The sequence below is a fragment of the Branchiostoma lanceolatum genome, chromosome 17 (genome assembly GCF_035083965.1).
Source record: "Branchiostoma lanceolatum isolate klBraLanc5 chromosome 17, klBraLanc5.hap2, whole genome shotgun sequence".
NCBI lineage: Eukaryota > Metazoa > Chordata > Leptocardii > Amphioxiformes > Branchiostomatidae > Branchiostoma > Branchiostoma lanceolatum.
This window is the reverse complement of record NC_089738.1, coordinates 1,524,532-1,550,057: the sequence shown is the minus strand read 5'-3', so window position 1 is coordinate 1,550,057 and position 25,526 is coordinate 1,524,532. Positions and strand designations below refer to the sequence as shown.

At 40.6% G+C, this 25,526-nt stretch overlaps 1 protein-coding gene across 2 annotated transcripts in view; it reads right to left on the bottom strand.

Annotated features, from left to right (window-relative positions):
• LOC136423095 (aspartoacylase-like) overlaps positions 1-25,526 on the bottom strand; it is a 47,890-nt gene that overhangs the window by 3,557 nt on the left and 18,807 nt on the right. Inside the window, exons 3-5 of one of the 2 annotated variants that reach the window (XM_066411116.1) lie at positions 6,199-6,488; positions 2,191-2,244; positions 1,612-1,719 (exon numbers count right to left, since the gene is read on the bottom strand). In XM_066411116.1, coding sequence (XP_066267213.1) covers positions 1,612-1,719; positions 2,191-2,244; positions 6,199-6,488 — 452 coding nt within the window. The remainder of the gene's footprint in view (positions 1-1,611; positions 1,720-2,190; positions 2,245-6,198; positions 6,489-25,526) is intronic. The other variant, XM_066411117.1, reaches the window with a different exon arrangement.

Genomic DNA, 25,526 nt, shown 5'->3' with positions numbered 1-25,526 from the left:
ATGGCTCAGTAGAGAAAGGTTCGCTTTTGACTGTTAGAGTTTTTGGTTTAGGTAGTTTGAAACTGTCGGAGCTGGATAATCTAGTCGAGTATGTGTGTGTAGAATGGACAGGGACAATAGAACTGTAAATGTTTTGAGTCTCGTGACTAACAAGTATTCTAAAAAAAGTATTTAAAGTACTGATGGCGAACCTTTCTCTTACCGTTGGCCAACCAAGATCTGCATGCATTTGTACAACAGATGTGTCCAGCGCACATTTCAAAAGCATTCTACAGGCTCTGTTCTGTACCACTTGGAGCCTACGAGTGTTCAAGTCTGACATGTTGGCAAGGACTGGTAGGCAGTACTGCGCCACAGAAAGAACTAGTGCACACATAACTACCTTAAAAACATCATGCGTCATGGCCCATGCGTGCCGTCTCAGAAGGGCAATGTTCCTAGATTGTTTAGCAATAGTATGATTCACATGCAAATTCCATGTGAGTGATCAAGTGATGTGCAGCCCCAGCAACACCGTCTCTTTCACCTGTACAATACCCTCTGTTCCAATTACTAAGTCTAAAGAAGTTGAAGGCAGAAGGGCAAGTTTTCGGGGTGAACCAAAGAGCATGCACTTGGTCTTCAAAATGTTCATGACAAGTTTGTTGCTCTTTACCCATTCTAAAATCTTATTAAGGTCAGGCTGCAAAGCAGCAGTTATCTCAGATAAGGACCTTGCAGCTTTGTACATCGATGTGTCATCTGCGTACATTTCAGTTGTACTGCTTAAGACTAACAAAGGTATTACTAAGTCATTAGTAAACAATGTGAAAATAAGTGGGCCTAGACAACTTACCTGGGGGACTCCACATTCAAGTACAGATGGTTCTGAAAAATGCCCATTAATATACACTACCTGTGTTCTAGCCTGCAGATAACTACTCATCCAAGTCAGAGAGCCTAAACTGAAGCCATAGGATTTAAGTTTTGCCAATAGAAGTTGGTGATCAACTAGATCAAAAGCCTGTAAGAACGATGTAAGAACGTGTAGTAAACTGTACTTCTTTGTTTGGTTTATTAAATCCAATACACTTCACAATGCGCTTTTACAATGTATTTTGTACAATAAGCATAATAAATTCTAATGTTGGAAATAACAGTGTCCTGATGCATTACAGTTTTACATTGCTTAAACTGTATTTGTTGAATCACTTTGGCAAAAATCTATAGAAAAACACTAAAAAAAAGAAGCACTTTTTAAAAAAGCTTGCAATGCAACTATTGCATGATAGTGGGGATGAAGTGGTGGAAGGTAGTTTGTCAAATGAGTGTAGGTTCGCGTGACCAGCGGCTGCAAAGAGACAACAACAGACCGTTGTCATGTCTCATAAATTGGACACAACCTGTGCAATTCTTATACTTCAACATGTACATCAATGATGACAAGTTTTGTGTTAAGTCAACAGACCTAGAACTTGTAGCCACCAAGTACTGTAGGAGCACCCTTGATATTAGATAGCTTTAAACTGAATGCAATACGCTGCAGTCGTTCAGCATAATATAACCAGCTGCTGCTGCGCACAGCATTGCCTGCAAAGCTGGTATATGGGCTATATGGATGCAGATACAGACCTTGGTTGAACTTGTGGATGAAGTCGAGACAGGTGTGGACGAGTCGTTCATGGCGGAGGTAGATGTCAGCCAGCAGCACACCCTGCGGCTGGGCGCCAAGTTCTAAACCTGGAAGGGAAATATCAAACTATCATCATCACCCCTATTAAACTCCTTTCACTGAACAGTTACAGAAAGGCACTGGGTTGGATTTGAACAAAGTAAATAAGAAAAGAAAAGTATAAATGTTTAAGTAAACCTTTAAATTTGGGTTTACATTGAATTGTTCATAACTTAATGAGGTGCACAGAATGTAGATTGTATGTTGCATTACTAAAGATATTACATGTACCATTGGGATCTCCTCACCCATCTGTTTCATAAAGAAAGATTCAAGACAAAAAGAAGACAGATGAAAAGAAAAGATCAAGGAAGTGAAAGATACCAGCCTAGTTTGCCAAATGTAAAATTTATTAATGCAAGATAAAATGTTTTGTGGTCTTTTGAAAGCAGCATTAAGTTTTTAAATCTTTTAATGATTGAAACAGTCAGTCCAAAAATCTCCTCTTTATTTCTAAAGAAATCTACATCTCTACTTACATAATCCATGTCTTGATACGGATCGCAGACAACTGGGCCCATAATGTCCATTATCTGTGGAAATGGGTGGGAAAGAGAGACGACTTTGTGTTGTTACATATAGGAAACTGGCACCGTACTTTACATTTACAAACATGTCGGAAAATTTACAATAGTTACAGAGTGACATGCTATCGCAACAAAGGCCCCATTTCCACAGGATTGAGACTGTTGGGCAACTTCATTTAGTCTGACTAAATCACACTTCTAACAGCCTGTCCACTACTAGTAGAAATCAAACTAGAACCTTGATGGCCAACACCTCAACTCCAAAGTTAGAAGAATGGGGAACAAAGTTTTTCCTAAGTGAACGCAGTTAATTTGAATGTGCATGATATTGCGCTAACTTAGAACAGTTATTGTCAAATTATAGTTTGAATACTGTAATATCATGACAAGATCTTTAACCCTACAAGTGTCAATACACTAATGCTCAAATGTCAGGTAATTTGCATGTTGCAACGATAAATGTGCAGTATGGTAATAAACCAGTTAAAACAGAAACAGTGACCTCCTTTGAAAGAATTTGTGCGATCATTTAGTCATAGTTATTTCACATACACTTTTTCATTTTAATGCCAGAATCATGATAAAAATTAACCTTGAGCTTTCTCCAGTTCTTAATGCAAAACTTGTGTATGACATTGAAAAAGGTATTGTTTGGAGAATTTCACACATACCAGTATGGTCTTTGGGCCCAACTTCTACCTTACTCTAATTCCTTTGGAACACTAAAATATGCTTTTTCTAAAATCAAATAAGATAAGATAAAATAAAATAAAACAAAATCTTTGATAAATCTTGAAGATCATAAATATAATTTTTGAGTGACAGGACCTAGTAATCATAGTGTTGATTCTAGGACCGTTTTAAACAACCCTAACGTTTGAGCAACAGGGATTGGGCCATTCTAAACGGCCTGTGACACCTGGAGGGTTGAACTATGAAGCTGTCAAGTCACAGCAACAGGATAGAAGAAATAGATGTCAAAATCTCCTACATTACAACTGGTTGTCTGAAAGTATGCAATTAAGTGTGGCAAATGAATAAAACCATCTTGGGCTGAAGATGTTTCTTCAGCACAACCAAGAGTTCAAACATTTACTTCTTTCTAGCAACATTTTAATAGATGAATGCTGATCTATAAAAAGGCAAAATTAGCTTTCTTGCTTTATGTTCAAAATAATGCTTAAAACTGATTCCTTGAAATTCAAGGGAGGAAATATAGACCAAAGATGAAAACAAAGAAATAGAAGGCCTACCTTGAAATAGAAGGAAGATGTATAAAAGAAAAATGAAATGAAAAGACTCAATTGGACAATTCCATATATGTACATTTATGTAAAATTGGTTATAAAAAGTGTAATTTATAACATTAAGGAATCCTGGAAATAGGAAATAAGAAAATTTCAACGAAGACAGAACCTCTAATGGCACATACACATTTTGAGTCTTCTAAGCCTTCCATATGATGACTCAAACAAGCCGACCCTGGTCAGAGCCATCTTTGCGGACATGAGTAAAGCGTTTGACCATGTGGACCACGCTCGGCTTCTACAGCGCGTCATCGACATCCACGTTAGCCCTTGCCTGCAGAGGTGGATCTACAGCTACCTTCAGAACCGCCAGCAGAGAGTCGTAGCCGACGGCGTGACCAGTTCCTGGCACACCCTAATGTTGGGGGTGCCACAGGGAGGGGTTCTCTCCCCCTACCTGTTTCTTCTCTTTATGAGCACGCGCACCACTGTACATGACGACACCATGAACGTTCCACTGTACATGACGACACCAAGAACTCTCTCTGCTGTGCCCTTAGTCGACTAGGACACAACTGTAGAGGAAGAGTCTTCTAACCTCAACTCCTGGGCACTAGACAACAAGATGATGCTGAACGGTGGAAAGAGCATGCTTCTTCAGATCTGTTTCAGCAGATCAGTTCCTATTCCACCCACGATCACTCTCGGAGGCCAACCAGTACCATCTGTGGTCTGTGCCAAGGGACTAGGTTTTGTCATAGATAAGAACCTTACTTTCAATGAACAGGTTACTTCAATGATCAGCAAAGCATCGCGTAGATTACACTACTTGCGTTTACTGACCAAAAAAGGCACCAGCGTACCGGACCTTATCCAAATCTACCTTGCACTTGTACGGCCAGTACTCAAGTACTGTCACGTGTTACTGGTTGGGTGCACAAAGGAGCAAGAACTGGCCATTGAGGGAGTCCAACGCCATGCTTTGCGCATCATTTCCTTGGGAGGAAGACGATCTGTGCCTGACCTGCCCACACTGCAGTCGAGGAGGGAAGAGGCAGCAGTGAACCTGTTTCAACGCATGCTCCGTGAGGACCATCCCCTACACGACTTGGTGCCACCCACGAGAACAGGAGCCACGGGACTCTCACTCAGAAACTGTAGCTCAATATATTATAAGCGTTCCGAAAGCCCGCACTAAGAGGCTGAGCAACTCCTTTCTGCACACTGCTATTTGGCTCTATAACATTTTTAGGCACTCAATCAGTAGTACCATCAGTACTGTTTTTATTGTATTATATTGTTCTCAATCTCTTCACGTTATGTAATACGTGATAATGTATCGACGTGGCTAACTTGATTTAAGAAAGTTTGGATTTTACTGTGCAAGTTTTTCGTAATGTAATAATATTGTGATTATTATCTCCATGAAAAATGGAGATATTGTTTTTGGTGTGTTTGTGTGTGTGTGTGTGTGTTTGTGTTTGTGTTTGTGTTTGTGTTTCCGGACTATTGTAGTCAGCATAACTCAAGACCCTCTGGATGGATCACAATGATATTTGATATGTGGGCAGGTATTATGAAGCCAAAATTCAAGGTTGATTTTGGGCCCCCTGGTATGTGACCTTGGTACTGCAGCAGAACTTCAATTTTTGTATCTTTTGATCTGGAAGTGCTGTGGTCTTGATTTTTGGGTGGCAGATAGCTTGTGATGTAATAAAGAAGTGGTGTAGGGTTGGGCCCCCTAGCTGCTTCCTCTGGAACTGCAGGGGCGTTTTTGTGAAAATCTTCTAAGGAGAATAACTGAACAAAGGAACAACGGATTTCCATGATATTTAGTATGCAGGTAGCTTAGATAGAGATATACACAATGAAGTGCAAATTATGATAATTTGGACTTAATTTGCATAACTAATGAGGAGAATCTATATTTGCAGTGTTTTCCATTATCAGACTCAAATACTTGTAACGTATGTAGTTTATGGAAAGTGGATCATCAACAGATACCAATTATGCTAATAAATTCCTAATTTGCATAATTAATGCAAAATACCACATCTCATGTAATTGGAAAATTATAGGACTGTCAATATGATACTTAGTATGCAGGTAGTATAGACAGAGATATACATAATGAAGGGGAAATTATGCTAATTGTGACTTAATTTGCATAGCTAATGAGGAAAATCTATATTTGCAGTGTTTTCCATTATCAGACTCAAATACATGTAACATATGTACTTTATGGAAAGTGGAGCATCAACAGATACCAATTATGCAAATAAATTCCTAATTTGCATAATTAATGCAAAACGCCATAATTCATCTAATTGGAACATTATAGGACTGTCAATATTGCAACATGTAAGTTAGATAAAGGCTAGGTGTTTATGACCAAGCATATATTATGTAAATGTGTAAGTCATTTGGATGAATAGAATTGTTCATGGAGATATGAGGTCGTGGAACTCTTGTTGGAATTGTAACAAGATTGTATGCTGAAACACTTTTGTACTAAGAACGGAATTCGGATTATGTTGTAACATAATCCGCGAGCTTCTTACTGAATAAAATCATCATCATAAATATCCAAAAATTAAAATAACGACAACAGTTTATTATACCTTCGCTTGATGTTGTTTGCCAGGATGAAAAAACAAACAAATTAACAAAATTCAAGGGAATTCTACTTTATATCTAATATCTGAGTACTTACTTATGCCATGAACGCCAAGGCGTTTTGAATCTGCCATCTCCAATTGTGGTACTGTGTTTTCAGTGAGAAAGACCGGACACACCAGGCCTGACCGCTGTACCAGGTACTTGACCATCTGCAGCGTGAAGCTGTCCATTGACGAGCCAATGATGAGACAGTTGCCCATGTTGGATGTCGTGTTGTGCAGATCGATGATGACATCGAACGCCTCGCCCTTTGCACCAAACTTTTTGTTCAGCTCGACGGCTCGATGGACCTCGTAGGGCGCAGTGCTTGGAGGGAAGTCCATGCTGTAGAACAAAATGTCAATCAATCAATGACAATCAGTCAATTTCCTTGGCCAAGAAAGTCATGTTTTGCTGATGAGCGTGTGCCTGTTTGTGTGCCTGTTTGTGTGCCTGTTTGTGTGTGTGTGTGTGTGTGTGTGTGTGTGTGTGTGTGTGTGTGTGTGTGTGTGTGTGTGTGTCTGTGTATGAACAAGATAACTCAAGAATGTCTGGGTGCATTGTCTTCATATTCGGTATGTCAGTAGGTAGGTCTTTATGAAATTTCGAAACAATTAGATTTTGGGCCTTCTAATTTGCATAATTAAATGAGCAAAGTATATAAATCTGCTATATTGCATAATAAGACTCTAACATGTGGCACCTAACACCCCAGGGGCCCTACAGTGGCTGGGTTTACACAATCATGCATTTCCAAGCACACTCAGAGTATGCTTCCAGTGTACTTGGAAACATGTGTGTAAACCAGGCCAGCTAGTGGTCAAAACACAAATGATCAACTGATATAAATCTATGCAAAAGATGACCTTATTTGCATGATAATGTACTATTGTACCTTCACCCTATAGCTTAAGCCCCGGTTACACATAGCCGAACATGGCCTCCCGACTCTGCCCCGACCATGGTTAGAGTGATTCGGGAGTGATTTGGGAGCTTGGTCAGCTGGCGTTTGACTGAGTCGGCTGGCGTTCGGTTGAGTCGGCTGGTGTTTGCGGCTGCGCCAGCGGAATGTTTTGAAAATTTCAAAACATTCGGCTCTGGACAGAGGGTCTGGAATGGGTTGGCTGGTGTCAGGCTGGTGTTCGGCACGGTCGACTAGTGTTTGGCTGGTATTCGGGAGTAAGTCAGCAGTAAAATTTAAATCTTAACCACGCTATAACCACTGCTGACTTACTCTCAACTAGTTTCCAACCTACCCATAACTCACCTCAAGGCCGAAGATAAATTTCTGCTATTCTCATTCCAAACCAAACTGACTACTACCAGAACGTGGACGAATCATCCCCGACCTTCACATGACACACAGGGAAGAAAGCTAATAGCCTTATCTAAGCTAACTGTGATCCAAATTCGAAGTCTTGGTGATGTTAACAACATAGAAGAATGGATCATTTTGATTAACAATGAAAATGACCCATCCTTTGAAAGTCACTGAATATGTCCATTTCAATTCGTGAGAGGGTTAGCAACCGGTCGGGAATAAGTCAGGAGAGAGATTCGGCGCATGTTCGGCGCCAAAGATAGGCGTGGCCTAATTCTGGTCAGACTGCTCCCGAACTACCACCGACCCGAGTCGGCTAGCGTTCGGGAGCCATGTTCGGCTATGTGTAACCCGGGCTTGAGAAAAATATCTAGGTGCACCCATAGTAAAGGTACAGAGCTCTAATTTTGGGTGCTCCAAGCTGCAATAGTCATGCACCCAGTATTTCCAGCCCTGAATTGTAATATCCAATCTATGTCAAGTCACTACAGTAACTATACAGTAAATTTTGAAATATTAGTGGTTATTTCATTTTTGCAGTGCCTCCCCAACGCAAAATCATGTCACTGCAAATATGCATTTTTTGTGGTAAATTGTTTCAATTGTGAACGGAAAATACAGTGGAAACTTCTTTTCCATTCCTAACATGAAATTAAATGCCTGCAAAAATAAATGAATTCACAGTACTAGTACTCTGGACATTAAACCTTCCAAATAAAAATTAGAGTAAACAGGACTGGTACTCTTTATAAAAATTGTCACCAAGAATGAGATCTCTCTTGTGTTATAGTTCAACTGACTGGATATAATGATAATGAAAGACCTTCATTGTGCATTCATGCCCCGAGGGGCTAGGTACAGGTCGTCTAACTTAACACATGGAACATACAAGGACATAAATACAACAATACAAGCTGTAACATATAGAGTAGACAAATGTGTTATTAAACTAAGCTAGTCCAGTAGTGTCGACTAACGCTTCTTTGTAGATGTACATGTGTAAATGTATGAACAGACAATATTTCTTATATAAGGATTATCCAGGCGTAATAAAAATATGAATTTGTCTGTTGCATTAAGATGTTCGAAATATGGGAATTTTTCTTTGATAAAGTTAAAAAGTACACTTCTTTCGCTATCGTAAAATTTACAATCTAGGACGAAATGATGCTCATCTTCTACTCGATTTAAATTACAATGTTGACAAAGTCTATGCGGTTGTGCCTTCCTGTTTCGACATGTAATCTGTGACAGCTAACCCGGAGTTTAGTAGTAGCCACTCTGTGTTTGATGTTGCTAATGGATAAATACTCTTCTTCTTTATACAATGACTTAAACAGACGGTAAGTTCGGAGTTTGCTGCTGTAAGATTTATCCCTGATATCGTTGTGGATTTCGGCTGAGAATGTTTGAGTATAGATGTCTTTTAATCGTTGACTAATGGAGTTAATGATAAGTGACAAATTTGTTCCTATTTACTTGTGGGCTCCAAACGAAGGCATAACCGCATTCTTCTAGCATGTTACGGACACCGGACGCCCAGCATTTTTTGCCATTGGCTTCGAATTGAAGTTGACATAACAGGGCGTCGGCTTGTAAACTGTCAGCTGGTACGTTGTGGCGCATCCTAAGAAAGCATTTAATGGCCTTTAGGGAGGCCTCTAGGTGAAGGGGGTACACCTCCCTAGTTCTGCCTGTACTGCAAGGTTGCAAGCTGTTCTTGGAAGATTGAGTGCGTGTACGGATTCAATAATTAGGACAAAACTTTGGGCTTTTGAAGGACCCCCATATCTCAGACCCATATAGTAGAACAGGTTTAACACATGTGTCGAACAGTTTGTTTTTAACTGTTAGTGAAGCATCAGCGTTGTCTAGTGATTGTCTGATATTGAACAAAGATTTTAGTCCCTTACTGGATAACTGTTTGTTATTGGCCGTGAACATACCAGCCGCGCTTACAACTATACCTGAGTAACAGTAAGACGTAACAATTTCTATGGCATTATCGTTGAACATACAAATGTAAAGAAACAATTTTTTGGTAATCGACCTCCTTAAGTGAAAACTACTACTTTCTATTGGTCTTTTTTAAATTCACCTTCAGATTCCAGTATAAACAATATTTTTCTAATCTAACCAGACACGATTGCAAGCCTTGTTGGGACTCTGAAAATAATACTAAATCATCCGCGTACAGAAGACATGGAACTTTCATGTTGTGAAGTACAGGAGAATTACAACAAGCATTATCAAATTCATCTGTTATGTCGCTGATAAATAGATTAAACAAGGTTGGAGACAGATTACAGCCTTGACGAACCCCGCAGTTAGTTAAAAACGTGTCAGTGAGACTGCGATCGGTTTTAATGCAATTTGCGGTTTTTGAATACATGTTTTTTATGGTCGTTTAGAACTTTCCTCCTATACCAAGGTTGTTGAGTTTGAACAGTAGACCAGCTCGCCAAACGGAGTCGAAAGCTTTGCTGAAATCTACAAAGCATGCATAAATTCGAGCATTTTTACTGAGGTATTTGCTGACTAAAGTGTTTAAAACAAATAAATTATCAGATGTCCTATATTTCTTTCTAAAACCGGCCTGTTGAGGTTTGAAAAGGCTGTTCTGTTCCGCATAATTCACAAGACGGTTGTTCAAAATTGAGGTGGATAATTTCCCCAAACAACTAATAATGGAAATTCCCCGGTAGTTGTCACGGAGTGATGTGTCGCCAGATTTATGTATGGGATCGGGAACGATATGACTGAGAGACCATTCGTCGGGGAAGTAACCGTTTTGTAAGCATGAGTTGAATAAGTGGAGTAATGGTTTCTGTAGGACTGGTTTACCGCATTTTAACATTTCGTTTGTCATCATGTCGCTGCTAACTGGATTTGTTATTTTTTAGGTTTGAAATGGCTGTGTTTAGTTCCTCACATATCGGAGAGTCTAGTGTCGAGTTTTCTGCAGGTGTAAGGGGGATTGCGGGGTGTGATTGGACGTGTGGAAGTACAGTTTCAGAATCGTTAATAGCGTCAGTTGAGGATTTGTCTACTGTACTAAAATGTCGCAACCATGCCTCACTCACTCACTCACTATCCGGTTTAACGTCTTCTTGTCCCCATCATCTGGGGGTTTGACGTGCTTGCATGCTGATGGGGGAGCTTGGTGGCAGCTTGCCAGGTGCCTCTGTCCTGTGGGTCTGCATCGTGTAGGTTGAGGTGGTGGAGGTCCTCCTTGATCTTGTCAATCCACTTCCTCCTTGGTCGTCCTCGTGGATTTCGGCCCTCCACAGTCATGCCGATGATTCTCTTGGGCCACCTCTCCCTGTCCATCCTTTCAAGGTGCCCATACCAACGTAGACGTTTGGATCTCATCACGTCCTGCACGCTGTGCACTCCTAATTTGGCTCTAAGTTGTTTTGCTGAGAGTGTTTCTGAGAGCTTCCTGGGACATATCCATCGGACCATGGCATTGTCGCTCCTGTCGAGCCTCTTGATGTCCTCTGATGCCACGGCCCATGTCTCCGAGGCATAGAGTAGGACACTTCTGATGCAGGAGTTGAACACATGTCCACGGTTTCTGAGAGGTATGTATCTGTTTGTGAGTATGGGTAGGAGCTCGTGGAAACTCTTCCAAGCAGACTTAATCCTTGCCGTCACCGCGTCGGAGCAGCCTCCTGCCTGGCTGATCATGTCCCCCAAGTAACAGAAAGTTGGCACCACCTTGAGGTTCTCTTCTCCCACTGTGACTTGTGTGAGTTGTTCTGGATCTGAGGGAAGGTCACCTGCCGAAGTGCAGCTCTTACAAATAAAGCTACTGTCTTGTTTCAGCCTGTTTTTGATGTTAGTACATCTTTTATGGATCCAGTGCATGCACTGTCCACAAAAGATGGAGTTAGTACCAACGCCCTTCTTGCATACACCACAGGGGAACTTCCCGGACTCCTTCACTGGCCTAGTGTCAGCAAGAGTGCTGTGCAGGACCATGGTCTTCCCCATGTTCACTCGCAGGCCCCGTGAACCCATGCTGTTCTTCCAGAGGATGAACATTTGCTTCAACTCCTCGACGGTCTCTGCAGCCAGCATCAGGTCATCTGCATACAGCATCTCCCAAGGGCATCCGGTTCTGAACTCCCGTGACAATGCCTCCATGACTATGATGAACAGTAAAGGGCTGAGCACAGAACCCTGGTGACCTCCGACCTTCACCTCAAACTTAGAACTGTAGCTGCCGTTCACCCGTACGCTTGATGAAGCATGTCTGTACATGGCTTGTACCACCCTCACTATCCACTCTTCTACTCCCAGCTTTCTCATTGCCCACCATAGCACTTGCCGTGGCACCCTCTCGAATGCCTTTTCCAGGTCGACAAACATGAAAAACAGTTCCTTCTTCTTCGACAGGTGTTTTTCTTGTAGCTGTCTCAGAGTGAAGATGGCATCTATGGTACCCCTCCCAGGCATAAAGCCAAACTGCATTGAGTCTATGTCCACTTGTTCCCTGATGAACGGTTCAAGAACACGTTCGGCCACCTTAAGCACCTGGTCTAACAGCTTTAGTCCTCTGTAGTTCCCTCTCTCTAGAGCATCACCCTTTCCTTTATAGCAGTTGATGATGTATGAGTGGTTCCAGTCGTCAGGGATCCTCTCCTCCCTAATGATGGTGTTCATCAGTAGCGCTATGTGGTCAGCAACAAAGTCCCCACCAGCTTAAGCTTGAAGCATTTCAGCAACTATACCAGAAGGACCTGCTGCTTTCCCTATTTTCATAGCCTTGATTGCCTTGCGAGCCATGCCCTGATCAATGTGTGGTGGAGGTCCCTGTGCTAGGAGAACTTCATCGGGGAGAACATTCAGGAGTTTATCGTAGTGGCTTCTCCATGCATCCAGCTTCTCCTCGTCTGTAAAAGCTATACTGCCATCGTCTTGTTTAATACACTTTTCTGCAATGACATCCTGGTCTTGTCTCTCCATGTTACGAGCTAGCTTGAAAATCTCGTTTTTCTTGTCGTTGGATAAGATGTTGCTAAACCTGGCTTCCTGTGCCCTCTTTTTGGCAAGGTGTATTGCAGCTTTTGCTACGCGTTTTGCAGCGTTGTAGGGTTCTTTGCTTCCTCCTTTTTGCCACTCTTTAAACAGCCTGCGTTTCTCTTTCACGGCGGCCTCAACGGAGTCATCCCACCACCAGGTTTCCTTGTGCCTACAGGGGCCTCCACTGGTGTAGCCACAGGTTTCCTCACATGCAGCCTGAAGCCCTGTTTTGATGGATGACCATATACTGTCAACACCCGCATGTGCTTCAGTCGATTGGGTATGTCTAGGGACTGCACGTTCAAAGGCATCCCGGGTTTCAGTTGAGTTGAGTTTCCAGGTGCGCAGTTTACGTCTTGTGGTTCTTGGCTTGTACCTAGTACTCCTGATCACAAGGTCACCTACCAGGAGTTTATGTTGGGTGATGCACTCCTCACTACCGATGACTTTTACATCACGGACAATCTTCATGTCAGGCCTCCTGACTAGGATGTAGTCCACCTGAGTGGCTGCAGATCCTGATTTGTATGTAATTAATCTGGATGGGGATTTCTGGAAGAAAGTGTTGGTAACAGCTAGATTTAGGGCCACACAGAGGTCTAACAGACTAGTGCCCTCGGTATTACGGGGACCATACCCATAGCGGCCATGTACGCCCACAAAACCATCTGACTTACTGCCGACGTGTCCATTAAAATCGCCACAGACCAGGAGAAGTTCATTGTCAGGTACAGCTGTTGCAAGACTAAGGAGCATGTCGTAAAATGTTTCTTTCTCTTCTTGGGGTCGCCCAGACTGAGGGGCATACACACTGAATATGTTGATGATGGATTTGTCATTTTTAAAAGATCCTCATTGACATCAGGCGGCTGTCAATACGTGAGACTGATAGCACCTTATCAATCCAGATTTCTGCAACTAGTATGGCAACTCCTCCCAATCCAGAGTCATTTCCTTTCCAAAAACATTTATACTTGCTGTCTTTCCCTGTGATTGTCCTTGCTTGTCCCCCTTTCCATCTTGTTTCTTGAGCGCAGCAAATGTCTATTCTCCGGCGAGTTAGAGTCTCAACAACTTCACCAGCTCTGCCACGCAGACTTCCAACGTTGAGTGAGGCAATCCGCAGACGATGTCCTCCGGTGGTCACAGATTCCGAAGGCTGCTGGTGTGCCTTTGGGCTCCTCATCCTATGCAAGTCTTTGTTTTGCAGCTAACTTTTACGGCTGAATGCCCTTTCTAACGCCAACTGAAATTTACAGCTTTCAGGGACTGGGTAAGGCCTTGGGGGATTGTAAAGCCTGCATGAAATTAACCAAGGAGGGGAAAAAGATGGAAGAAACTCAAAAATACTGGCTGGGGTGGGAGGGTAGCATGCACTGTGTAGGCTGTCAAAGTTTGCTGGCTATCTAACAAACAAACTCAAAAAAGAACTCAAAATGACTTTAAAACCCTATCTGCAGTTTACAGTGATCCATAAATGAGCCCTTCCAAGCCCTTCCCCACTGAGGATTCAGTTGGATGAAATCCTCAGAGCTGGAAGGACAGGAAAGTGGCCATCTTGGATCCAAGGCCCCACAGTTGTTTTTGATATTTTTGATCATTTGATATTTGACAACTATGTTCCGATTTGTCAGGTTTAAGTTTCTTAACTAATTTCCAAAAGGCACTGGGGTCTTTTTCCCTGAGAGAAGAAAGTTTGTCCATGATATGTTGATGGAATTTCCTCTTTTAAAAGTTTTCTGTACTCTTTCTTTCTTTTAAAGAATGCCCCTTGCACATTTGGATTCGACGGGTTTTTCTCAAGTAAAGAAGCTAAGTTTTTTAGTTCTCTTTTCATTTCTGTACAGGTTTTATCATACATTTCTTATTTCGAGCCTTTTGTTGGCGATTTTTGTTAATTCTTACACCTAGTGAATTAAACCCGACGTCCCTAAGTATTGAGCTAAAGTCAGAAACATAGTTTTCAATTTCATTATTTGTGTTTTCATTTTCTTTTACAGAGAGAGAGCGTAGTCTGTCCTTTGAGGTCGGCTGAGGGATTGTAGAAATTTCTGAGCTGAATTTTCATTCCAGTGAAATCGTTTTGGAAGCGACCTTGTGTTTTTATTTATTCCTTTGTTTTTTGGGATGAATGGTTTTGTACGAATCACTACCGATAACATGTTGTGATCGGAAAATATAGTTAATGGGTTAACGCGAAATAGAGAAATATGTTGAAAAAATGACTGACTAGCAATTACATAATCCACAGTACTACTACCATTCGGTTGATGACAAGTAAAATTGCCTTTTAAATCACCAACTAGTCTTCCGTTCAGAATCCTTATATTCGCTTGAATACACAAGTCAGCAAGAAATCTACAAAACCTGTTTGGGGGGGATTTGTCCATGCATATATGTACTGTCTATCCTGATTGAAATTTGGGGAGTTGTGTGGTTGGTTTTCATTGTCAGCACCCTCTTCGATAAAATCATACAAATTACCTAGTCGGGAGTTCAGGTCACCCCCGAGTAGTATATAACCCTCGGTGCTATGCCGAGAAATTTCTTCCTCTATAATTTCAATAATGTGGTTTTCAGCATGTTTATGTGTTGTAGATGAACTTGGACTGATGTAGACGGAGCAAATAAATAAATCTTTGTCTAAACCCAGTAGCTTGCGATCAACTCGCACCCAAAGTGCGTCTGCCAATTTTGATGGTAATTGTTTTACATAATGTTTGCATTGTTCTTTAAAGAAAAATACTATGCCTCCGGAGTAGCGTTTTGCTTTTTTGTTATCTCCATGAAAAAAAGGCTTTTTCATGAAGATACTGTTTTGCTTGCGTTTGGTGTTTGTGTGTATGTTTGTGTCACCGGATGCTTAAAGTCAGCATAACTGTAGAGCATGTACATGGATTGTAATGATATTTGGTATGTGGGTAGGTGTTAGGAGGAGGAAGGTCAAGGTTGATTTTTGGCCCCCTGGTATGTGTCACTGGAACTGCAATGGCGTATTTGTAAAAATCTTCTATTAAGTTCTAAGGAGAATAACTGAAGAAAGGATCGACAGATTGTCACGTTATTTGGTACACAGGTAGGTTGGACAGAGATGTACACACTTAAGTGCAAATTATGCAAATGAGACTGAATTTGCATAAGTAAGGAGTAAAATCGTTTGCATGTGTGTTGCTGGATGCTTAAAGTCAGCATAACTGTAGAACGTGTAGATGTTTAGTAATGACAGTTGGTATGTGGGTATGTTCTGGGAGGAGAAAGGTCAAGGTCGATTTTGGGCCCCCTGGTATGTGTCATTGGAACTGCAATGGCCTATTTGTAAAAATGTTCTAAAGGAGAATAACTGAAGAAAGGAACAACAGATTTTCATGTTATTTAGTATGCAGGTAGGTTGGACAGAGATGTACACACTGAAGTGCAAATCATGCAAAGTTAGTGTGTTTGCGTGTGTGTGCGCGTGTGTGTATGTTTGTGTTACCGTGTGTGTATGTTTGTGTCACCGGATGCGTAAAGTCAGAATAACTGTAGAACGTGTAGATGGATTGTAATGATATTTGGTATGTGGGTAGGTGTCGGGAGGAGAAAGGTCAAGGTCGATTTTGGGCCCCCTGGTATGTGTCACTGGAACTGCAATGGCGTATTTGTCAAAATCTTTTAAGGAGAATAACTGAAGAAAGGAGCGACAGATTTTCATGTTATTTACTATGCATGTAGCTTAGAGAGAGATGTATACAATGAACTGCAAGTTATACAAATTGGACTTAATTTGCCTAAGTAATGAGGAAAATCTATATATGCAGTGTTGTCCATTTCATATTGTGAAACAGCTGTTAGTAGCTTAATTTATAGCGAATGTGGGTCACTTCGCCTGGGCCCGACAGGTGGGGGTCATACCATAGAGCGATATAGAATGGGGGGAACTGGTTTAATAAAAACAAAGTTTCATGGAGATTTTGGGTCCTAAGACTCTTGTTCTTTTTGCGGTGTAAGTGAAAGTAGCTGTAGTTAGGGAAGTTGATTTCAGATTTGTCAGAGGTTGTCCAGGTTTCTAGAAGCGAGATAATGTCAAATTTGTTGATACGGGACAAGAAATCTAAATCATCTAATTTTGATTCCAACCTGTGGACATTTCAGAAACAAAACGTCTTGTTTCCTCCGGGAAACACTTTCATATCTAACAAAAGTAAAGTGTAAAGTGGATGATTGTACAAGTAAAGTGGATGATTGTACAAGTAAAATTGTGTCTCTACCTTTTAGCTTATTCCTCAATATAACATTTCAACTTCAAGGTGGCTAACAAAATCTAAATAGCAACATCTTAAACATTAGTTAAACTATTTGAAAGAAGAAACAAACTTGAAAATAGTGATAACAAATAGATAATATAAGATAATAAGGGAAAAAATCCCTTTTGATGCATTGCAGTTTGTGAAATGAATAAGTAAATAATCTACTAATACGATAACATGTACTCTCACCTCTCAAATAAACGTACCGGTACGTTTATTTTTTTTCGCCTAAACATCCGCCCGGTACTTTCTTATTTTAGACGGTACGTTTATTATTTTTTCAAAAGTTGGGATTTTGCTAACCAGAAATCCCTCTAAAATCGAAATTTTAGGTTTTTCTGCTCATATTTCCCTGGTATTTTTGCTAGTAATTCGCTATTTTTCGGCCTAGCGGCGTTGATTTCCCCACCGCTATCACCGGCGGCAGCCTTTGTGAAATCCTTGCGGCACTCGTAACATATCGGTCGATCTCGCTATGACGTTACAAAGTTAATGTTGTTATTGGGGGAAAATAAGACGCAACACTGACCTTTCAAAATACAATTTTCATGTAAATAACTTTGACAGTCTCTGTTTACATCGTAAACCAAACTTGCGGCACGCTGATCAAAAAACATGTCAAGTAGTAGACTTGCACAGGGAAGAATTCGATGACGGCTATCGGCAGCGGGGCGGAAGAATAATTCGTTCACAGAAGATACATTACACGTAAAAACAACAATTATAACTTAACTTCCCTTGTGAAATGTGTTTTGAGGCCGCAAAGTCTAAGAACGTCACAAAACGAGCGGTAAACAACAGCATGTTTTGCCATCGAAACATGGCGGCACCATCAGGCGTGGTGACAGTAAAACTAGCAGCATATTGCATAGTGCAGATTACGATCTTTCAAATGATACCGTAAACGCGTGGAAAATGTTATATTTTGCGGCAACGATAGAAACAGAATTCTATCTATATTTTAGGAGGGTTTGTATTTTAGAATAACCGTAAGATTTTCCAATTTTTGCGGTAAAGGGCCGTTTCTATTGTCAACATGTAATCGGTAATTTCTTCGTACGTGCGGCCTAAAACGCTGTGCTACTTTTACAGTCGAGCTCTGTTCAATATTGTGGGCTTAACCGCGGGAACTCGAAATCCGAGCGTCTCACAAAAACTTTGTTCTCGACGCTATGGAGCAAAAGTTTATGGACATTGCCCTTTTTTTGGTGTTCATATTTTTTTGGGGGGTGGGGGGTAAAGTCTTTAGAAAATATGATTAGGAACAATTTAGCTATCTGATGATTTTGATTATATGTCAGTGATAAAAGATAATGAAATTCATGTACAACAATTTTCCTTGATCACTTGCTGCAAGTTCCAAGTAGAAAATGCATAATATTATACACTGTATCATGTACATTTTCACTTGTTGAATTTGAAGCACCGTGGCCCCCGGTTAGGGGTCATAGCGGGGATTCTGCCGGGGAACCTATCATCCTATGCCCAAATTTTCAACATTACTATTTTATTTTATCGAAGTGGCAAGCAGATCATCATCATTTGAACAAGCTTACAGTTATTCTGTTCAATATCCATATACTTAATAGGTATGGTCCTCAGGCATAATTACCTTCGCCGGGAATGTATGCATTCGCGGTAAGGTTATGTTATCGGTTACGCCAGCTGTAAAGTGGGTCCGTATGTATGTCGAGATCATAAGTCGAGAGAACTTTGACGGATCTTGCTGATTTTTGGTAGGTAAGTGGCGGTTGTGGAAACGAAGGTCAAGTTCGAAAATGGTTAACCTGGCGTTTTCCTAAAGTGCTCCAGTGGACTTTTTTTGTTAGTGTGTTTGTATGTAGACAACATAACTCGACGTATTGATGATGGATCTGCATGATTTTTGGTGGGTACGTAGAGATTGTGAAAACGAAGCTCGAGTTCAAAAATGGGTCACCTGGCATTTTCCTGCGGTACTGCAGTGGGCTGTTTATGTATGCGTATTTGTTTGTTGACAGGATAACTCGAGAAGCTGTTGATGGTTGTGCATGATATTTAGTGAATAGGTAGATTTATTATAGGGGAAGGTCAAGTTCGATGATGGGCCTCCTAGCGGGTACTTTGGGTACTGCAGTGTAGCTTCAAAGTTTGAGGTCGAATTTTCTGCAAGTGCTACGGTCATGATATTTGTGTGGTAGATAGTCCATGCCACATGAAGTAAGTTGTGCACGTTTGGGCCCTCTAGCGGCTTGTTTGGAGCTGCAGCGGGTGTTTTTAATTTATTTGTTTTGACCTTTGGACCTGAATAACTAGACTTAACATGTTCTCAACTAAAAAGAGAAATTCTACCATTCAATGAATGTGCTTTCCATTCAATAAATGCATTTCACATTCAATAAATGCATTTCACATTCAATGAATGGATTTCCCATTCAATAAATGGATTTCCCATTCAATGAATGGATTTCCCATTCAATGAATGGATTTCCCATTCAATGAATGTATTCAACATTTCTTTAATATATGGTAGATACATGTAAGATATTCTAATGCAAATGTGTGTATATATATATATATATATATATACATATGCTTTAGATGTACAGTACAGACTTTGGGATGTGCATCACAGTCCAGCGAGATTCCGTGTACAGTATTCACAGGTTTATTGTGACTGACTTACTTGACTTATTGTACTAGGGAAATTCCCTTAGATCTTTTCGACAAACATAATGAACAGTGGACCCCTTTCCGATAGCACGCCTGTCGGGTGAGCGACATAGCCGGGACCGAACTTGCGACTTATATTTCCAGAGGCAAGACCACTATTAAGCCACTGAACTATGCTCAATAGGTGGACAAAAGTGCTCAGAGAGAAGAAAATTGTACTGTACTGATAGGTGCGATGGAGTTTGGACTCTGGTTCAGATTAACAGAGTTCAAGATCAGTCTCTCAACTGTCACAAGAAGAAGAGTATTAGACAAGGTATGGGATCTAAGGTTGATATCAAAATGCCGCCATGGTCGCTACTTTTCCTACCATTTCACAGAAAACAAGGGCTTTTGAATCAGCTATTAAATTAAATGTTCCTTAACACTTAACACCTCCAAAGCGTTCCAAAATTGTTCTTCAGCTCTGGGAAATCTTGGGTGACTTCGGCAGAATATTGTATGGTTCTTCGGAGTTGACATTGGATTTAAGCCAGTTTGTTTGCTAGTGTGCAATTCTCAGGAATGTTTCAGTGGGCTGAGTATGCAGTGTGTGTTATACCACATAATTATATTGTCCTTGGTATCACTCAGCAGACTAAGTTCATGTGATTACGGCAAAGTAATGCAGATCTCAACAAAAACTTGGCGGCCTATATCGCCTTTGACTTGACTGAATTCTAGCCTGTTGATTAGTCAAAAAGTCTAAATTTAAGTTAGTAATTTTTCTCCTATGTTGGTTCAAATTGGACATTCAATTCTTGTTTTGTATTCAATAATCAAATTGTTTTATGACATTTTAGCACTAAATTTCTTGCATAATATTAATTTGATTTACTGTAAATGCAGAAATGTTCAGGGTGGTTTTATGTTCGTGGTTTTTGCAGTGAACTTTCAGCGCCAACTTAAAACCTCTGCGAAACGTTAACTTTTTGCCACCATATGAGTATGACAGTAGCGTTACTATTGTTTTAACGCGAAAACACTCTAACGCTCAATTTTCTCCCAACCGCAAAATAAAAACCATGCGGACTTAAATGCATTTACAGTAAAACACAGCTGCATCATAAGAACAAGTTGTAATGTCACAATTTGCAGACTGCCATAAAGGGTTTTGACACACCTACCAAATTGTTTAACCCATCAGTCATTAAAACAAAATAATCAGTTACACTTTCTCTTAACCAAAAGGGAGTTGGCATTTAAGTGTCCTATTCATTTGATTTTTGTCCCCAGTGAATGACACTCAACCATCTGAGAACAAAGAAAACTGGTGACATACATAGATGGAACCCAGACATAGGTCTGTCATCTTCTCCTTCGATGTACTTTAACGGAGCAACTAACACAACAAAACGAGCGTTGGATAAAATTAAGGTTGTTGTTTAGTATCAGTGCCCATTTTTGTAAGGGTTCTCTTAATCTTGTCATCAACTTCCAAAATCAAAATAATGAGAAAAGTGTAACTTTTCATCCAGGGTATGATGTTTCTTCATTAACTACTCAGATTAAAATGGTGCCAAATATCATAAACCACCGTTGTAATTGATGGTTAAATATTTGCATCTGCAACAGGTCTTATTTGCAGTTCTCAGCTTGGCCTATTATCATTTGCAGTACTAATAGACAAAACAGAAGACCTTCATGTCTTCATTTCATTTTTATGTTAGTTTCATCATCCACACAGCCGTACAAATTGCAGGTTTTCATCACGCTAGATATCTATTCTTTAAAGCTGTGATATCCATCATGTAGCCAAATAACCACTTAATTAACTTTCTGGAGAAATTTAATGCAAAAGATAACAAGACTGAGTTTGTTCTAACTTTGGATTCTCTTTGTGTTGTACAAATATCACTTATCTTAATGACTGATATATATAAGGGAAAGAGAAAGGGTCAAAGTTATCCATCATCAAAATCTTCCTTTAAGTTTACAATTTCCACTTAACTTGTACTCCATCTTTAGTCTTTTCAAGTAATACCAGTAGCTTTTTCATCACCAGTAGCTGTTTTCATTCTGTAATTAGGCATGACGAATTGGTCACTTATCCCTGTCCCTGAGAAAACACATGTACTGGGCCAGACATCAACAGAAGGCCTGGGGCTTGAAATTGCAGTTACAGCATGTAATCACAGCTATTATTCCAGAAGCTGGTTATCTAATTTTTACCTTTTATTTTCTCCCTTCTTTATGTGCCTTGTTTTGTACCTCACAACAATGAAACAACCTAGCTGCTTTTGGTAAAGAACACATGGACAATTGTCAGTCTGCCCAAGAATGCAAACTCCAGATACATCTACTTAACGTTAGCTGAAAAATCCAATTAGCAGAAGTTGGAAGGAAGACTATATTGTAATGTTACTAACAGTCTTCGTGTATGTAGTTTATGTAGCCTGAGTGTCGTCCTGTAAGTTATAGGCTCTGTAAAGGCAGAGCCTGTAACTAAACAGGATGACACTAAGGCTAGTGCACAGAACTTCCCTGCCTGCCAGTATGTTATCTTTACCATCTGATTGGACACGCTTGAACTGTGCTTGCCACTGTCTCACCTCAGGGAGTGGCCGCTGGCCCTGTGAAGAGTGTCTGAGACATCTGCCCCCACAGACCCTGGTTAACTCCAAGCAGATGTAAGGGTTGTAATGCCAAATTGTTAGTACAGCTTTCTGCACTTTCTTGCCTACCCCAAGTTGATTGTACAAAATTTGCTGTACTTTTGTTGTGTCGAGACAACCCCTGTACATTTATGTTGACAGTTTTCACGGCGACCGTTTCACGTGAAGTTAAAACCACCAACATTTTTATTCAAGGCTGAAGCAGTATGTGACTTGGCGCTGCTGCAAACTTAACAGCACAGCAAACACTTCATTTTCCTCTTAACGCAAAATGAAAACCATGCAAACTCAAACGCATTTACAGTATGCTCCCAAGGCAATTTTAGATTTAGCCCACTTTTAAAATTAGGATGGTCCTGTAGCATTCCAGAGCCTGCCCCTGAAAGCTCTGGAAACTGTCTGTCATTCAGGCTAAGATCAGGCAGGCAAATCACTTTCACATGGCTTAGGCCCAACTTACACACAGCTTTTCTAGATATCTGGACTGTAGATATCTGCCAGGCGACAGCTTTTTTCTGTGTCTAAACAGGAAGTTTATGGTCTTAATGAGGGTTTTTCCAGATGTCTGGAAAATTTCTGCCGACCACTCTGAAGTGTTCGTCCGACAACTCAGCGGGAGTCCCCGACAGCTTCAGCCCAAGTATAAACAAAATGTGTCGGGTCCCAGATATCTGAAGGACAGGTTTCAGGCTAATTAGCAGACTTGTGGACATCAAGTGACCCATTTTGATGTTAGCTGTGGCAACTGTACCATCATCTATACTAGTAAGGGGATTTATAAAAACTTCCCATGGAGTATTAAGTAATTTTACAGTGCCTTACAGGCGAATACAGAGGAAACAATTTCTTACAGTAATAATCGGTAGAATCAGGCCATCAAACATATCTTTGGGATTCTAACAAGTTAACAGATGTCATTGAAAGCACTTTTGGAAGCAGACTTCTAGCTTGAAACACAAATTTATCACGATGTATCACTACTGCATTCCAACTCCACGGGTGTCCTGCAGTACTTCCTGTCGTGTGTATAAATGCATCCCGACATCATGTCGCCTGGCAGATATCTGCAGTCCAGATATCTAGAAAAGCTGTGTATAAATTGGGCCTTACTTGCTCAGGGCTGGCTTAGCTTGAATGTTACAAGAGGTCTCTGGGGGTTGATGACACATGTACAAGCAAGACCATCTTAAAATACATCTGTGGCCCACTGTGCCACACATACACTGTTGGTTGGACATGTTGGAGGGAGGCTCCGTTCATTGTCTGACATATGTAGTTAGGCTTGTCTAGTTCTTAGCAGTTTCTTTTCTAGTAAATGTTTTAGTAGGGCCATGACCTATCTGATCCTGATGGCTAACTTGTCCTCTGTCTGAAAAGGAAGACTGAATCTAAACATATGTTGACACAGTAGTAGAGGAAACACTTTCAAACCCTAGATTTGAAGTGCAACCAAGGTCAAGGTCATACAATGTATATGTACAAAAGTTTCTTTTATAGATCATAAACCTCCTAGCATAGATGTTGCTCTCTTAATTCTACAAAATTTGAAAAAAGTTGACTAACAGTAAACACAATATGATTATCCAGCTGCTAGATTCGGAGCTGCAAAAAGACAACTGTTTTTTTTTTCTGTATATACGTATTTTGTTATTGCCCTGGTTTTGCACATTTGGGCTTTTGTAGCTTGGATAAAAAAGGAAATCTTTCTTCTTTTATTATGTACACATATATATAAATTGCTCTGGTACTGTGGTAGTCTGACAACTAGAATCTTATTGTCGATAGCGGATAGATCAACTCTGCAGCCAGATTTTTACAAGCCTCAATACTAGTCTAGAATGTATGTCAGTTCCTCTCTGTCTCAGAGCTTTAATTTTTGTAACAGGCTTCAAAGGTTTAGTATGCCTTTACCCCTTACGAGAAATCCTTATCAACAGTTGATTTCCTTGTCCTGGGACAATCCATGTGGAACTAGAACCACATCTGGAAACAGCCTCCTAAAAACTCTGACAGTCTGAAGTACCACCAAGTTTGGTTCTATAATTAATAAGTTAACGCTTTCAAACCCTACTGAATGAACACCAACATAAGCTGTGTGACTTATAACTCACAAAATATGATGTCATTTGTCCAGAAAATGTACAGTGGATAATATATGGGAGGGATTATAACATGTTGAATATCTTTTTTATCTCACACTGACTTTGCATGGGTAGCATGGAAATTATGACAATATTTGTTTTCCCTTTCCTTTTCGCAAATAGATGAAGGAACATCAGAAAGTTTGTTGCTCTATCTCTTTCAAGAACACAAACAAAATGTAAATTTACATGAATCAAGAATTTTTTACACACTAAAAGCTTAGTTTCATGCAGAAACAGGGCATGGAGAGACACATGATACAAGAGACCAAGAAGGTTGAAATAAGAAACCTCCTTGACCAGACACATGCATGGTAACCTTCCTTTGACCTGGTTTGCCCACTGTGGGGGATTGCCTGAGAATCCCCAGGGCTGGTGGTTTGCCAATATGGGACACCAGGATGGATAACTGCACCTTGAATAGAATATACCTTTCATTCTTTACTTTGTTACAAAACTTGATGGTGTCAAAATGCATGTAAAAGTACATATTTTGTATTCTGGAGTCTCAACCTCAATTCCTCTTTTAAAGAATTTCCACAGATTCCTAAACAATAAAGGATATCCAGAACCCCAAACTTTTCTCTTACAATGGATTTTAAACACCCCATACCCCTTTCTCACGCGGCGGACATGATAGAATGAAGACGAGGCCAATGAGGCAAAGAAGCAAAAATATATGCAATATATGAGGGTCTGCATGGGGGGGGGGGGTCCTGGTAAATTGAGGCCAGCCGATAAATGCTTACGATAAATTCAGGCTGGCCGATAACGCTTAAGAGTAAATTCAGCATTTTTAGAACATGAGACACCCCTGAAGACGACGTTTTTTTGCCACTAGTCGTCCTGATCTTGTGGCAAGAGACTATAGGAACACACCTGTTACTGCCGATTGAGAATGGTGAAAATTTTAGGACTCAACGGAGGGGGACCTGGTAAAATTCTCCTGGGGGCATGTTCAGTCCTGAAGTTTTAGTCTGACTGTGTATGCCCTGGCAACAGTCACTTTCACATGGCTTGGCTAGAATGTCAGAGTAAAGACAGCCATACATGCACTATGTTGACTATAAGGATCTGTCTCAGTCTCAATCAATCAGTGTTTCTCACATTGAGACTGAGTCAGATCCTTACATCTGCTTGGAAATTTATCCCTGGGCCAGTCCCTGCATGTCTGGCCAAGCCATGCCTAATCTGATCCTGATGCCAACCTTCTTATCCCATGTCCTCAACACACAGGGAAGGAACACTGAATCTAAATATATGTTGTTTCGGTACTTACATGTATAGAAGAAACACTTTCA